This window comes from Cynocephalus volans, chromosome 1 (genome assembly GCF_027409185.1).
Source record: "Cynocephalus volans isolate mCynVol1 chromosome 1, mCynVol1.pri, whole genome shotgun sequence".
Classification (NCBI taxonomy): Eukaryota; Metazoa; Chordata; class Mammalia; order Dermoptera; family Cynocephalidae; genus Cynocephalus; species Cynocephalus volans.
The window spans coordinates 287,123,194-287,140,500 of record NC_084460.1 but is presented as its reverse complement, the minus strand read 5'-3'; the positions used below and the strand labels follow the sequence as shown (position 1 = coordinate 287,140,500).

At 41.4% G+C, this 17,307-nt stretch overlaps 1 protein-coding gene across 2 annotated transcripts in view; it reads left to right on the top strand.

The window, feature by feature from the left end:
* SERPINE2 (serpin family E member 2) overlaps positions 1 to 17,307 on the top strand; it is a 60,429-nt gene that overhangs the window by 21,317 nt on the left and 21,805 nt on the right. The window contains exons 2-4 of one of the 2 annotated variants that reach the window (XM_063103341.1): positions 5,996 to 6,135; positions 14,869 to 14,944; positions 15,936 to 16,216. In XM_063103341.1, coding sequence (XP_062959411.1) covers positions 15,958 to 16,216 — 259 coding nt within the window. In that variant the 5' untranslated portion in view covers positions 5,996 to 6,135; positions 14,869 to 14,944; positions 15,936 to 15,957. The remainder of the gene's footprint in view (positions 1 to 5,995; positions 6,136 to 14,868; positions 14,945 to 15,935; positions 16,217 to 17,307) is intronic. The other variant, XM_063103350.1, reaches the window with a different exon arrangement.

The window sequence follows — 17,307 nt, the reverse complement described above, 5'->3', positions numbered from 1 at the left end:
ACTGGTTCTAGCTTCCGTCTCGTTGGGTTCTGGTGTGTGTAGTGGTGAACTGCCTGTTCATTGGGGTCAGGGCCACAGAGTTGACCTTGTCTTGAAAAGGCTGTAATATGATGATGATATGAGAAGAAAAATATTTCCAGAATCTTCCATGGTACTTCCTAAGACAGGCTTTTTTGCTCTTGAGATCCGGTGTTTGGAACACTCTTCCTTCGGCTCGTGTCCAGTTATATCCAGCTCATCCTGCGATGTCCACCCATGTGGCCCTTAGAGTGCTGCCATGGGCCACCACCCCTGCCCAGGTGTGCCTCAGCCTCCGTTGCTGTACAGTCTACTTGCTGTGAGAGCATTTGTAAGGTCAATATGTAGAAATGAATATAAATATCAATTCAGTAATATGCTAATTTGATTTAAGTCTGTTTCCCCCCTAGACCAGGCTATCTTGACCTCAGCACTATTGACATTTTGGACTATACAATTTCTGATTGTGAGGGGCCTGTCCTATGTATTATAGGATGGTCAGCAGCATCCCGGCCTCTACCCACGAGATTCCACCCCCTCCCTTCCCTCCATCCATTTGTGGAAACCAAAAATGTCTGCAGACATTGCCAAAAGTTCTCCGACGGACGGGATCACTCAGGTTGAGAACTATGGCTCTAGACTGTAAGAGCTGGGAGAGTAGGTGCCAAGTCCCTTTTTGTCCCTGTTCTGTCCCTAGCATCCCAGCACCATGCCTGGCACACTGGTGCTTCATTAACATTGCAGAATAAATGAATGGCTGGACTGTACTTAATATCAAATACTTCTTTATGCAGCTACATTGGAAATACTGCCCTGACTTCAAAGGAACAGAGTTAGATGGTGAATTTGAGAGCAGAAATCTAGAGTCCCCCTCTACACAGTTGAATATGGGTTTCCTTGCCCTTCTGCCCAGCTGACCGAAATAGACATATGTGAGCCTTTGAGTTCCTGCCTGATTAAAGCCCACATCCTCTGTTTACACTGCCAAAGTGGGGGCTTCACAGCTCAGAAAAAGCATCTCTGCTATTCTCAGGCTCTGAGGTTTCCATCTGACTCTGGACTCTCCTTCTGAGAAAAAGAGGACATCCCAGCAGACAGATTGGGGCCTCCTTCAGGTGGCCTTTTTAGGGTAATTTGGCAGAGGGTGATACTGGAGACCTAATTCAGCATTCGCCTGCTGGGTCTCCTTTCCTCTCTAGCAGGTCCCTGCTCCCTTTTCATGAGGGAAAGGAAGAAAGTAGGGGTTTGGGCTCAGTTTTGCTTAGCTAAGCGGGTAACTGGAAGCCTTGGATTGAAAATTCCAGGGGGAACCACTATGTGAATTGGTGTCAGTGCAGTCACTGCTTTGACAAAAAACTGTCTAGGACTTCAGACAGAGACCTGGATTCTGAGTTAAGGGAAGTCAGTGGTACGTGTTGTGTGACACCTGGGGGGACAGTGGGAGTGGGTGCTCCTCTGTGCTCTAGAGCAGGCATTCTCATCCTGGCACTGCTAACATTTTGGGCTGGGTAACTCTGGTGTGAGCTGTCCTGTGTACTGTAGGATGTTTAGCAGCATCCCAAACCTCTGCCCACTAGGGGCCAGTGGCACTTCCCTCCCAAGTTGTGACAACCAAAAATGTCTCCAGACATTACCAAATGTCCCCTGGATGGCAGTGACACCCCCCGCATCCACTGCACTAGAGTAACAAACATTATGTTCAATTCTGGTGCCCTGTGAAACTGTGGTCACTTGTTTACTCTGAGTACTTAATGATTTAAGTGCAGGACAGAGAGGCAGAAAGAAGGCAGTGTTTATTCACCTTTTCCTTGGTTGACTTCATCACAAGAGGCAGAGTGACATATTGGCTAAGAGTGTCAGCTTTCAGGCATGAGGTCTTTTTAACATGTATAATCTATACAATTTGGGAAGCTTATTTAATTTTTCTGGACCTCAGTTTTCAGCATCTGTAAAATACAAATACTATTGCCTACTTCTTAAGTTGTGGATTAATAAACTAGATGTTGAAAATCAACTCCAGGTACAGTGCCTGGATATAGTAGATGTCTTCGTCTGTTCCTGCTGCTGTAACATAATACCATAAACTGGGTGGCTCAGAAACAACAGAAATTTATGTGTCACAGTTCGGGAAGCTGAGAAATCCAAGATCAAGGCAACAGCATTTTTGGTGTCTGGCAAGGGAGGGCCTGCTTTCTGGTTCATAGATGTCACCTTCTTGCTGTGTCCTTACATGGTGGAACGGAGTAGCTAGTTCTGTGTGGTCTCTATAAGGGCACTAATTCCATTCATGAGTGTTTGCCCTCGTGATCTAATCACCCCAAAGGCCCAACTTCTAATGTCATCCCCTTGGGGTTTAGGATTTCAAAATACGAATTTTGGAAGGACACAGATATTTAAAAAATTACAGTAGCCATTCAATAAGTAGTGGCTATTATTTTTGAGTATTTAAGAATGTATTCTACAATTTTTTTCAGTACTAAAAGGGAAACTTATTTAGGGTAAATGTGTACATTAATAAAAAAGAAAGATCTCAAATCAATAATCACCTTTACACCTTAAGAAACCAGAAAATGAAGAAAAACTAAACCCAGAGCTAGCAAAGGAAGTAAATAATAAAAATTAGAGCATGGATAAAAAAAAAATAGAATCTAGAAAACAATGGAGAAAATCAATGAAACCAAAAGTTGGTACTTTGAAAAGATCCACAAAATTGACAAACATTTACCTAGATAGACTAAAAAAAAAGAGAGAAGACTCAAATAACTGAAATCAGAAGTGAAAGATGGGTCATTACAACCAAATTTACAGAAATCGAAAGGATTATAAGAGATACTACGAATAATTGTTGGTCCACAAATTAGATCATCCAGATGAAATGAATAAATTCCCAGAAACACACCACCTACCAAAACTGAATTATGAAAAAACAGAGTTTTAGCAGAACTATAGCTTGTAAGGTGCCAATTACTCAATTTTTTTCATATTTTAAAATCAATAATAATTCTTTAATATGATCAAATATGAAACATGTTTAAATTTCTCTAATTCTCTCCCTCTCCCTCTTTCTTACAGTTGATTTGTTTACATAAGGGTCCAAACAGGTTTTGCTTATTGCATTGGTTGTTATGTCGTCTGTCTCAAGTTTCTTTTTATCTATTGGTTACCCCTTCATCTAATTTTTTACCCTTTACCCCATAAAGTTTCCCAAGATCTGGATTTGCTGGCTCCATCCCAGTCGTGTCATTTAACATGTTCTGACATCCCCTGCATTTCTTGATGATTGGTTGCTGGCTCCTGAGGCTTGGGCTCACTCAGGTTAGATTTGGCTTCAGAGGTGTGTGTTCTTACTGCAGCAGGCCCGTTATGTCTGATCATCTTTTTTTATTTTTTAAAGATGACCAGTAAGGGGATCTCAACCCTTGCCTTGGTGTTGTCAGCACCACACTCTCCAAGTGAGCTGACCGGCCATCCCTATATGGGATCCGAACCCGTGGCCTTGGTGTTATCAGCACCACACTCTCCCGAGTGAGCCACGGGCCGGCCCTGATCATCTCCTTTTGACATTAGCAATCATTGATGATCATTTGCTAGATCCATTATTTCAATAGGGGTTTGCAAAATACCATATTCTAATTATTTTATTCCTTCTTTATACATTAGCTGGGATAATTCAAGACAAAAATGTTCCCTCTTCAGCTATTTATGGTTACCCTGAGGAACAATTCATATAGGAAAGACAGGATAGATGCTTGACTCTTCCCTTTTTCTTACTAGTTTTAGAAAAATGAATTGTTTCCCTCTCGTCTTCCAAAGAGGCTGAGAGTTTGTTTGCTTTTGTTTCATTGTCATTATGGTTTTTGGTGGTGGCAAGATAGATTTAGTTTCTTTCTCTTTCTCATTTGCATTTTTGTTTACCATTGGGTTTGTTCTTTCTTGTGTATTCATGGTAGTGATTATCCTTTTTTGGATTCCAGATGCAGGACTCCCTTGAGGATTTCTTGCAGGGCTGATCATGTGGTGGTGAATTCCTATAGCTTTTGTTTGTCTGGAAAATACACTGTTTCTCCCTCATTTCTGAAGGATAGCAATAGCCTTGCTGGGTATAGTATTCGTGGCTGGCAGTTTTTTCTTTTAGTATTTTGAATATATCATCCCATTTTCTTCTGGTCTGTAGAGCATGTTGAGAAGTCAGCTGCTGTTAGTCTGGTAGGGGCTCCCTTATAGGTGGCTTGATGCTTTTCTGTTGCTTATTTTAAGATTCTCTCTTCGTCTTTGAGCTTTGCCAGTTTGACTATAGTGTGTTCTTGGAGACTTATCTTTTTGGGTTGGATCTGTTTGGGAATCTTTGAGCCTCCTGGATCTGAAGGTGTGTGTCTCTCCCTATTGCTGGGAAGTTTTCCATTATTATTTTTTTGAGTAGGTTTTCCATGCCTTTTCCTTTCTCCTTTGAATGTTTGTGCACTTAAGGTTGTCTGCTAGCTCTCTTAGATTTTCTTCATTTTTTAAAATTCTTTTTCCTCTTTTTTGTCCACCTGGATAATTTCAAAAAGACTGTCTTTCAAGATCAGTAATTCTTTCTCCTGCTTGTTCAAGCCTGCTGCTTAAGCTACCAGTTGTGTTTTTTATTTCATTGAGTGAATCTTTCAGTTCTATGAGTTCTGCTACATTCTTTTTTAAGGTATTAATCTCTTTGTAAATTTCTTGCTTCATATCCTGGATTTTTTTTCTTGTCTCATTATGTTGTCTAACTAAGTATTCTTGTATCTCAGTGAGTTTTCATAAGATTGTTGCTTGGAATTCCTTTTCAGTCATTTCAAGGGATCCCTGCTCTACAGGGTCTGGTACGTGAGAATTACTGTATTCTTTTGGTGGTGACATATTTTCTTGGATTTTTGTATTTCTGGTATCTCTACATTGACGTCTGGTCATCTGGTAGAACAGTTGCTCCTTCTATTACTCCAAAGTGGCCTTTGAGGAGACATCTTCTTTTTCTAGTTTCTGCTGGTGACTCTCCTTGTGTCAGTGCAGTTGAGTGTCTGGTGGACTGCCTGCATGGCAGCTGTGGCTACTGCTGTGGTGTCAAGCCACTTTTGTGGTAGCCATAGCTGTGGTGGTGGCTATGGTGGGTCACTGCCTCCACAAGTTTTAAGCAAATTAGAATTTTTAAAAAAAGTTAGTAGTAATAGGTGCTATTGCTACCTAAAATAGTAATGAAGCAGTTAATTTCCATTGAATTACAATTTATTGTATAGACATATATTGAGTTCCTGCTATATACTAGGTATTATCTAAACACAGGAATAAAAAAATTAATAAATCATAATCCCTGCCAATAAATATTCAATATACAGATTTAGCCACATAAATAGATCAAATCATGTTCATCAAAATAGAGCCACCATTTACTGAAAAAACTCAAAACGAAATGGTCTATGTGTTGTAATAGGGTGTAACATTCATCTTAGTGTATATAAAGATGAATTCACTCTATTATTTCTCAACTCTTTCCTTTCCCAATAAAGACTATTTTTTATTAAAGTTTTGTGGTCCTCTGATTTAGCCACTGTTGTGTTCTATAGCGTTCTCTGCTCCTATTTAATACACATTTCAGCTGGTCCAAAATCTAAGTTCTGCTGGTTATGTTTTTATAAATAGAAAAGGGATGCTTATTTTAAGTGATGTGTTCATTACAGAAATTTTGGAAAATGTAGAACAGTGTACAGAATAGTAAACTATATTTTTATCCCCATCAGAAATAATTATATAGCTATCTTAACATCTGTCTTTCTAGTCTTTTTTTCTTTGCCTGTGTATAACTTTTACATAATTATACCATAAATAGTTTTCTTTTTCAGTTAAGTATATCTAGAATATATTACCATATCTTTAAGTTTTCTTCACAGATAGGTTCTTAACAGGTGAATGCGACTGTGTTGGATGGATGTCATTAACTGTTCCTTATTGTTGGATGTCGTAGGTCATGTTCTGCCAGAAGCAGTCCTTGAGCCAAGAATAAAGTGCAAGCAATTCACTAAGGAAGTTCTCCCAGGCGAAACAGTAAGAAAGTGGGAAAAGTGGAAATTAGAACGAGAAGAAGTCAAGCAGAGATAATATCAGGTGAAGCCCCACACTGAAAGCTAATGAGGAGCTCTGGAGAGTCAGTTATACCCAGACCAGCAGTCAATGGCTGTTGGCCTTTGGGGTGGGAATGATGTATGTAAACTCTCAGTCACTTATGACCCAATAAGAAAGAGGTCTCCAATGCCCACTAGCAATTGTCCAGGGTAACGGGTGCAGACCTTAGCCACAAACCACACAGGAGCTAGAGGATAAGTGCATGATGCTGGGAAAAAGTCATCCACAGTGTCCCCTCCATTGGAGATTTAAGTTGCAATTATAATTGCTAGTGCAGTTATTCAGTGCAAAAAATATTGCTATTATTTTGCTACTAGAAATAACGGTGAACATTTTTCGACCTAAATCTTTTTCACTGTTACATTAAAATTGATAGAAGGGACATTACTGTTTAAATAGGTATACACATTGTTAAAATTATTTGTGCTTATCAAAGATTACCTTTCAAAAACATTTTTATCAATCTATACTTCCAATACTTGCTACTCATTTTTTTACTGGCAGCAATTTAGAGAGTATTGAACTTGAGGCCTATAGGCACATCAGTTATTCCAAGGGACTGGAGAATTCATGTTCATGGTCCAGCTTTGAGTACGGAATAAATAATATCTCCAAATATGATTTTTTTAAAAATGTATCTAGAGGCTGATAAAAAGAATTTGCATTTTATTAAAGTGTGTAGGAATTTATGGGTTTTTTGTCACGTATTTCCATAAGTACTAAAAATATAATTAGTCATGAAGTATCTGTAATACTTTTTTATGTCTAAAAAAGATGTTTCCTTGTGTGGATGTATGTATGTATTTATTTATGGCCGCTGGCTGGTATGAGGATATACCCTTGACCTTGGTGTTATCACCACCATGTGTTTCTTTGTTTTTAAAGATTGAGAAGCATTGATCAATATCACTGGAACGTCTTGGGTCCTCTCTTTGCTGTTGGATTAGGAAATAACCCATCTGAACCATAACATCTTAAAAATTTGTCAAAAAGAAAGTCTATAGAACTTGATACCATAAGTAAAACAGATTTAACGACCTAAATCAGAAGACTGAAAAACATATCTCAGAACCATTAGAGGTTTTGGGGACATACTGATCCACTTCTAACTCCACCATAATCAGCCCTTCCATTCTGTTATAGAGACATTGAAACACAACAGCATTGTCTTAATCTATTTCTATGTCTTAAATAGTCTAAGGAAACTATAAAGATACAGACAGGGATTTATCAAGGTGGAAATGTTGTATTTGACTGTTTTCTGAGCTTGATCCTTGAGGCTTTCTAAATAGCTGTTGAAATAAAAATGAGAGACTATTTCGGGTCTTGAGCATTGAGGAAGACGAGAGAAAGGGAGAGAGCTCAGTGCTCTTCCAGTTCCTACGTGTCTTTCTGTTTGTTCTCACTGACTTTTCATGACCACCCTTGAGATATGATTCCTAATAAGGTAGAGGAGAAAGCTGAGCTTGATAAAGGTTGTGACTTGCCTTGGATCTCTTGGTTAATGGATGGTAAAATTGGAATTTGAACCTTAGGTGAATTTTCCCTGAAATTTACAGGAAAATAGAATAAATGTCCCATAGTCTTATATTTTTAAAGGTAGACAACTAACAAAGCCCCAATTTCCTTCTTCCCCCTAGCCTTTTCCCTTCACCCAAAAAAGAGATTTCAGAATGAACAATATATGGATAAAAAGGTACTTGGATGTCAGAGTGTACTTGATAAGAAAATATGTGTCTTTTCATTGAAGGAATCTTTTAGACATTGTTGCCGTACATGTCAGTGGCTGAAAAATTGTTTCCTAAGAATTTTTTCGTTTCTTTTTGGCCATATTAATTAGTGTCATAGAATGAGCATAGGTTTTAAAGTCAGATAAAAATTTAAGAAAAAATTCAGGGTCTTTCTCCAGTAACCTGAAAGAGCACATTTTAAAACCACTGAGCTGCTGTCCCTTTGATCAGTTGGCATTTCCTGTTGGTTCTCCTCTAACATTTTGAAGATGCTGAGTCATTGACAATACTATGTACATTTCCCAAGGATTATCAAGATGTACTTTAGCTGCTTGTTTTCTCATTTGCTATCTTAAGAAAATGTGGTAGATATTTGGAAAATGAAGGCAGGTTTTGGTGGACATATTTCAATAATTGTTTTCACAGGTTTGAGATACCAAAGTTGTCTTTTGCCATCATTGGGCCATATTTGAAGCTTAACCCCTTACTTGCATATTAACAATTACTGTCACTTTGCAGATACAGCCTTAATATTCATGGGTCAACTCCTGAAGGGACTCTGGAATGCCTTTTGCCAAATACCCTTAAGAGTTAGACCTTTGCCTATTGGTAAAGTATAGGTGAGAAACGTTTAGCCTGACTGCTGGGCCGTGCAGTTCTACTTAAGACCAGTAAAAAGTCTCAGTTTGGCAGCCCAAAACCTTTCCTATACATTTATTTCTTTGGGGAGTCCTGTGAAGAAAAACTGTTGAGAGATATCATGATTTTGATACAATCTGATATGCAGTTTTTCTCTACCTACTATAGCCCCTCTAGAAGAAATAGTTCAGAGGAAGATTAATAAGGGACTTTAGGTTCCAAAAACCAGCATCCTAGAGATACAGAGACCAGAAAGACATCAACACTATCCCAGTGCCTGAGAAAATGTCAGCTTTCATTGAGGGGAGAGGGCTGAGATAGACTGGGGGACCCTCCTTGTCATGCTGGCTGTGTGTCAGTTCATTCCACGTGCCTGCGTTATTTGGACCCCCCTGTCAGGATGGGCTTGATTCAAGAGACTCGCTGATTTCATCTGAGGGTGACCCACTTTGATCATCTTAGCCCAACTGTAACACCCGCTGACTCCCCCATCTTTTCATCATCTGGTGACCTCCTCTGGTCTCTGTGGCCATGGGAGGCAAATTAATTCATGTGTAAGCAGTCTGTCTTTCCTAATTTGATTTTCAAATGATGTGTAAGCAGTCTGTGTAAAACTGTGTAAGCAGTCTGTCTCTCATAATTTGAATTTCAATATTTGGATACAGTCCAGAGAGTGATGTAAAGGGTTTTGGATTTTCCTTATTGCTGTTGCCCAGTATTTCCACAGTTAATTTAGAGTTGACTAGATGAGGGTTCTCAGGTTGTGGTCCCTAAATACTGTTTCCCACTAAAAGGAAACAGCTCGCCAGAGAAGTGGCTGATTTTGCCTGGGACAGGAAATGTACAAAATAAGCAAGGAACATCTTGTCAAACCAGAAAACAAGGAAGTTAACAAGTCTATAGGGCCATATCAGAAAGTTCAAGAACCATCCTGAAGAGTTTTTTTAATTTTAATGTTTCAATATACAATGTAGTTGATTTTTGTGTCCCTTTACCAATTCCTCCTTTTCTTCCCTCCCTCCCCCCTCCCCCCAAGAGACTCGTTTTGAGCATCAATAAGAATAATATTTGCAGTGGATAAAGACCCTTAAATTAAAACATGTTTAAAACATGATTTCAGAATGGTAACAAAAACAAAACAAAAACCTCTGGTCACATAAGAATGTGGGGTAACCAATTCATTTTGAATTACTTTGAGAACTGTTACATACAGAAAATGAATCAAGCATGTATCTTGCCTTTGCTACACAAACTGAACCTCAGGGTAACCAAATAGTGGCTTATGGAAAATTTCTTTTTATAGAAATATTCCAAATAATAAATGAAGGAAGTAAAAATTATGATAGCACCCATCATTTGGTAACCCCTAATAAAACAGGGCACTTAGGCAATGATCCTGAGGAGCTGTTAACACACAAAGAGAGTCAGCCACTGTCTGCTGATTCCAACATTCTCTACAACACCTCTACAAAATATTCTTGCAAAAAAGGAAAATTGACTTGAATCTAATCAGCTTCTAGAGCAGAGGTTGGCAAATATTTCCTGAAAAGAGCCAGATAATAGGAATTTTTGACTTTGGAGGCCAAGCGGTCTCTCTTGAAACTAGGCCTCTCTGTCTGCTCCCCTCACTGTAATAGCACACATGCATCCATAGACAGAACAAAAAGTATGCCCAGATCTGGCCCATGGGCCATAGTTTGTGGACGTCTGCTCTAGATCTAACTCCAAGTTTACAGGACATACAGAAGACAGAGGAACTTGTTAAACAGCATCACGTGAACGTAGTTAGCAAAATCTAGACTAGGGAAACTCTACAGGACAAGTAACCTGTTCTCATCAACAAACAAGTTCCAAGGAAAAAGTTTTTTTCTTTTCAATGGTGTCGGGCTAGGGCTCAGACCCTTCAAACCCGTTGTACAGACTGGGTCACAGACCCCTCCTGTGCCGGCTGGGTCACCGGACCCCTCACATATAGGTCATGAGCTAGGTAATTGGAAAAAGATCCTGGGGGCTGCCAGCAAGGTTGACGTGCTTCATTTGGGACATGAGCTCAGCCCCTAGCCTCCTCAGCAGCAGCTTAACAGCAGCCTTCAGCAGATCCAGCAGCAGCAGTGGTGGCCTCCCTCGGCATCCCAGGGGCCCTGGCAGCAACAGCTTGCGGCCACAGCCTCCGGCAGCAGTAGCAGCCTCCTCGTGGCCCCCCTGGGACGTCCAGGGGGTGGGAGGGCCCTGTGGATCAGAGCCACTTGTCCTTTATACTTAAGTCCAATAACCCAGGAATACCTCGGTGCAAGTCAGACAACCCAGGACACATGTGTGCCCATGCACATCTACATCAGACAATAACCAAGGAGCACCTGGGCGCATGTGCACAGTTATATTTACATCAAACGCATGGCAAGATTGCGAACCCCCAAGGGAGCCTGACAATTTACTTTCGCTTTCCTTAAAAGTGGGAATTCTCTAATTCAAATGGGTATATATATGTTTTAAATCCTTAGGTTTAGAATATATGTTGAAAAGATTTTGAATAATATTATGTGATGCCCACAATTTGCTTGAAAATAATCTTTGATTTGAGAAAAAATAAGTCATGAGTTGATTTTTGTTTTTTCTGGATGTTGAGTACTGCGGATTTATTATATTTTTGTAGGTATTTGAAATCTTCCATGATATAATGTTTCAAGAAATACATACATTTTATCAAATATATCACTTGAAACATTTTTTTAGAAAATGAGAAGGAATGCAGTACTTCCCCTTCATTAGATACTTCTGGGTCCTTCCAAAACAGGTGTGAAGCATCTGGCTAAGAGCTGTAGCCAGAGGAGTCTTTCTAGTGCATTTTTCCCATCAAACTGTTCACCTACAATTTTTTTGTTATAGTAAAGAGAACAGCTCTTTTATCATTTGCTCAAGTGTTATATGTAAACTCTCTTATTTTATTTTGTGGGAAAAAAAAGAATGTATTAGGTAGAAAATAAGCTTCATCTTTTGTGACTGGATATCCTGGTCTCTATTGTTTAGTCGGTTGGCACTGGTTCTGTTCAGGGTCTGGTCATAGGCGCTGAGCAGCCTGTAGAGGTCAGGTGAGTGAGGCAGCCAGCAGGTGAGAGCAGGTGCACCCTGGAAAGCACATGTCAGCCCCTAAGTGATGGCTCTGCAGGATGTTTGCCTTGAGAGCGAGGAACCAGTGGTACCAGAAACTTCTATTCTTTTTCACTTTTCCCCAAGAATAACTCTAAATCCAGACTTGTATGTGACATACGAGTTTTAGTTGCTTAAATATTTTTAGAATGCTCTGTATCCCAAACCAAACCTTTGAGCAGCTGGATTAATCCATTGGTCAGCCTCTAATTTAGTAATGACCAGTGGTAAGGCCCTCAATTAGACCCTGTGGGCGCCAGGATTCTGAAGTCCCAGGTCCCTGCTTTCTGTGAGCTTCTAGTCTAGTGGGGAGGAAAGAAAACATACTTGAAAACAACTGAAATGAGAGGTGCAGATAGAAAATGCAATAGCAATTCAGTGAAGGGGGTGAATAACTCCATCTGGGACAATCAGGAAAAGCTTCACACAGGCCGTGGAAGGACTTGGGGGGAATGTACCAGCTGCAGCTGGGTGGAGAGTCAGGGAGAAAAGCAAAAGCTCAGGCTTGGGAAAGACCAAGTGCCATCAACAGAAAATACAACTCTTTAAGAGGACAGTTGGTAGGTTTTGGAGACTAGTGGCCTTCCATAGTCCACCAATGGAGAATTTTTTTCAGGCCACAGTAGTTTTCTACAGTCAGGTGAAAATAGGCAGCAAACTGTTGAAAGTATAGAACTGAAATTCAGCAGAGGATTTGAGCTGCAGATTTGAGCATCACCTGTGCAGTGGTGATAGTTGAAGCCATTGGGTCTGTAGAGAGCATGTTCCTAGTCCGCCATTAGCAAGTGGTGCATTTATAAATGTAGAGATGTGTTTTGAGTCTGGCATTTGAAAACTACCAGTCGATTATTTACTGCACTAAATCATGCTTAAAGCTCAATGCAGTACCCAGTTACTTCAGAAACGTACTCCATCCTGGAAAGTAGAAAGGTTTAGACTAAGAGAAACCAGAAGTACATGGGGAAAGAGAAACCCAACATTTGGAAGGATGTGCCTTTGGCGATGGCTTTTTGATAGGTTTATAATCTCCTCAATGATGGCCTAACCTAGAGGCTTTTTTTTTTTTAACTGTCATGAAAACATTATTCAAGAAATGGAAACACTGAAACAGATTTATGGTTCTATTGATCTGTGCAATACATCTGGGCAACACTTTTATTCTTTTTCTAAACTTTCTTTAAAAGTTTAAAGTGCAATTGCTCTTAAAAATGAAAATAAACAGGAGGTTACTGTGTTCTTCCCACTACAGGATCTGCTTGTTCTAGAGATTATTTCAAAACCTGAGAACTCCAACAGTTATTTCATGTAAAATATTGTCTGTTTGGGCATGACTGTGTTTCATTATTAGGAATTACACAAGCCAAAAGTAAGTTAAGGATCAACACTCACTCTCCTGGCTACTGATCTTTGGAGAGAAATGAAAACTTATTCTTAGACACATATAAGCCAGGTGAGTTTAGACAAGTGAACATTTGGGCTTGGAAACTGAGGCCAAGGAAAAGTTATGCCCACAACATCAATCAAAAATAGCTCTGATTCCAAGTTCTGCACAACCGTAACACTGTCCCAATGCACTGTTATGAAACTGTACACAGATATCCCTCAAATACGTCCCAAGCCCCAGAAACCAAAAATCAAAACAAAACAAAACAACACCCATGGCAGCTTTCCCCCATCTTATAATGAAACTGTTCTTTTAGCGAAAACTCATAACCAAGCAAAATTCTGCTCAGTAAGATAACTATTTATTCGGGGGACTGTCTTTGCTGCCTCCAATACATTGGAGCTGTTAGATTTCTCACTGTCACTGATCCTTTCTCCCTGTTTTACTGTGTTCCTTATGTATTTGAGTGGATCGACTTTAAGCTCCCAGAGGCAAAACCAGTCTGATGTCCTTTAACCAGTCTGATGTGAAGTTGAAATATTTATTCATGTATTTGCTAATCCGGGAGGATTTCTTTGGAGGGGCTTGGGGAATAGAGATTATGGTGTGCTGAAGGGAGATGCCAGAATAGGCTAGATTGCGAGAGTCAACAGTTGAGATAGGTGATGTTGGCACTAGTCACTGGATCTGACCATGTGCAACAAAGATGCACAAATACTTATGGTGACTTTGTGGTATATTAAATTTTAAAGAGGAAATTTATTGTCTGAAACAAAGAGTGAGTGAGAGGGAGGAAGGGAAAACACTGTTCCTAATTTTTAGGTGAAATGAGTAAAGCTTCCATAGTCAGGATTTGGAAGCTCTCCAACATCCAGCAGGCTCCAGGAAACTAGGGGGATTGTCATGGTATCAGAGCCAGTCCTAGGTGCCAAAGTCAAAATAGGCCACGCTGGCCAGAGTAAAGCCCAAGTAGGAGCGTATGTAGGTCACTTACACGTTTTGAATTTAGACAGGCTGAGTTTATGCAATTATTTTACAATTAAGCTCTGGAGAAACACTGAATGTTCGAAATTTTTAAAAAGGTGCTTGTTTCACAGTATGTAAGAAAATTGCAACATCAACTTGAATGATGGCCTTAGTGGCTTACCTTGTGGCCCTGTGTGTGCAGAGCAAGCCAGGTAGGGAATTCTGTCTGTGCTCACAGTCCTCACCCAACCCAGTTCTGGCACTTTCCTTGGAGAGTGTTTGGCATTAATGAAAGGCTCAGGACTCGACAGAAGCATCTTCTTAGCCACACTAGTAAACACCACTGCGTTTTCTCAGCCACATTGATGCAATGAAAAAGAATTAATAAAAATAGAAAATACTCATAAGCCAGTGGATTTAATCCCACAGTATTGAATATCTTCTATTACCAGGGTGGGAAGTACAAAAATTGTATAGAAAGGAAGGCAGGGAGACACCAGATGCCACTTATGTCCAGTGCTGTCCTTGTGCCCTTTCTTTCCCTAGAGCACACAAAGACACTATCTTCCCCTCTCTCCAGGTCACCTGTCTCTTAAAAGGCTTCCCTCTGTTTTATTCTCTGCAAACTCTCCCAACCTCCCACATGTTAGTGTACTTGACAAAGGGACAAATTGGCTCCATAGGACACTTGTGCTTAGCAGGAGATCGGGCCTGTGAGGGGGGGACCAAATGAACAAGATCCTGGATTCTGCTTTTGTTTTACCAGCTGCCACTGTTAAGTTCTTATTTAATGAAAGTATTTGCTTTTCCATAAATACATGTAAATCTCCTACCTCTTATTTGTTACAGCCAAAGAAAGCTCCATAAGTGGTAATCAAGGAAGGAAGCTTATTTAAAACAAATCACTGTAATTGAGAATATCTGGGTAAGCAACACCATCCTCACAATTCATTAATTTGCCAATTGTTCTGCCCAATTGTAGCTTTAAAACTGTCACTTGAATTTATTTTAATTAACACTTGTTTAATTTAAAAAGTGATATGATTATGGTAAAAGAGTCAAGTACGTGCGGTTGTAAGATAAGCATAGCAACCGGAGGGGTTCACTCCCTTGTTTCAAACCCTCCAGTGGTTTCTCATGACCCTGAGAATGCAATCCAAGGGCCCCACCAGGCTCTGCGGGCCCTGGGGGATCTGGGCTCTGCTTCCGCTCCCCACTCCTCTCCTGTCCCTCCTCCACATCTTTCACTTCACATCCACGCTGGCCTTCAACACACCAAGTCTGTTCCCACCTTGGGGCGCTGGCCCTGCCTCCCCTGTGCTTTGTGCTCCTTGCCCAGCAGTGTGTGGCTGGCCTTTCCCACCACTCAGGCCTCCTCCCCTGTGTCCTTGCTGCGGAGGGGGCTCCCTGGTGACCCTCTCTAATGCAGCCTGCCCCAGCCCTTCATCCGCTCACATCAGTTTGTTTTTATTATCGTGAACTTTATCCCTCTCTGCACATTCTCTATTGCTGCTGGTTTGTTTTCTGTCTCCCCTCTAGAATGTAAGCCCCATGAGGACAGGGGTCTTGCCCATCTTATTGATAGTCATATACCTAGCACTTAGAAAAGGGCCTGGCACACAGTAGGCCCTTCATAAATATTGGTTTAATTGAGCAAAGAGTGGTTATGAGAATTAAATAATGATTAGTATAGTGTTTGGCACAGAGCAAGAACCCAACAAATGGAAGTTTGCTTCCTCTCCCTCCCATCTGGCTGGGGTGTGTATTGATGACTGATTTAATCTGCCCTGTTCGGTACTAACATGGCATTCAGTTATGCTGAGTACAGTAAAGTATACCTAGCTGGGTACAAAGTAGTCCCCCAAAGAGTGTTCATGTTAAGTATAATTTAAATAATCTTGTGTCTGACTTTTCAGGTCGTCCTTGCCGGAAGCAACCATGAATTGGTATTTTCCCTTCTTCCTCTTGGCCACGGTGACTTTGCCCTCCATCTGCTCGCAGTTCAATCCTCTGTCTCTTGAGGAACTAGGCTCCGACCTGGGGATCCAGGTTTTCAATCAGATCATCAAGTCACGGCCTCATGACAACATTGTGGTTTCGCCCCATGGGATTGCATCGGTCCTGGGGATGCTTCAGCTGGGGGCGGACGGCAGGACTAAGAAGGAGCTCACCACGGTGATGCGGTACAGCGTGAACGGTGCGTGTGCCCCCCGCGCGCCACACCCACTGGCCGGGGCCATTGCCCAGGACGCCTGCCCCGGGAGGGTCGTCGCTTGGTCTTCACTTTCAACCCTGAGAAGTGCAGCAGCCAGGAGGGGTTTTGCTGGGGCGATCTGGGGCTGAGGGTCAGTCTCCTCTGAAGGACAGATGCTGGGGAGCTGGGAGTCAAGAGACCTGGACTCAGGTCTCTGCTCTGTAGCTGTGTGGGTTCAGGTCCACGCTCCAGTCTTCTCACCTCTGAAGGGAAACATCCCGTCTCACTCTCCTCTGTGGTGTACAGGGCTAAAGTGCTTTGTGGTTGTGAGTGTACTTAGAAAACATGTGAGCAGGGGAGGTAGAAGGAGGGCAGCACAGGGGAGCCTTTGGTGCGGGAACTGTCCCGTGGTCACACAAGTGCACATGGGGGATAAGACTGCGTGGAGCTGCACCCACCGCACGAGTGCACACAGAATGAGCTCTGCGGACCTTGTACCAGTGGCAATTTCTTGATACCGTGATGGTACCATTGGGAAGAGTTGGGGGAAGGGCACACGGGACCTCCCTGTTTATTGTTTTGCCACTTCCTGTACATCTATAATTATTTCAAACTAAAAAGCTAAAACACTTTTTTTAAAAAGTAAGGCCCAATGAAAAAAAGTTTAGTTTTAGTGAAAGAAAACCCTGTTTTTAATGACCTGTTTACCTGTCCCGGCTTGTATCTCCTGGCACTGTTGTTTTGTTTTATCTTAGGGGTTCTTGTCCAGAGTTATCTCCTGCCTACCTTTTCCATGAGTGCACTACGCAGGGAACAGGACTGGCTACTAAGCGCTTTTTTGCCACTGATATGCATTGTGACCTTGAGCAAGTCCCATTTCACATCTAGGTCTTAGGGACTTCATTGGAAAACGAGGGTGTTTCCCTCCCCCGTGGTCTTCTACCTGCTAGTCATAAAGTTCTAAGGACCTTGACTGCATTGGCGCCTTCAGCTGGGAGAGTGCAATGAGAGGGGTGGGGGTGTTTGTCCTTCGCTGACTCACTCTGCACCCCTCTTTGACTGTTCTCAGTGTAGCCTCCAGGGCTGCCAGCACC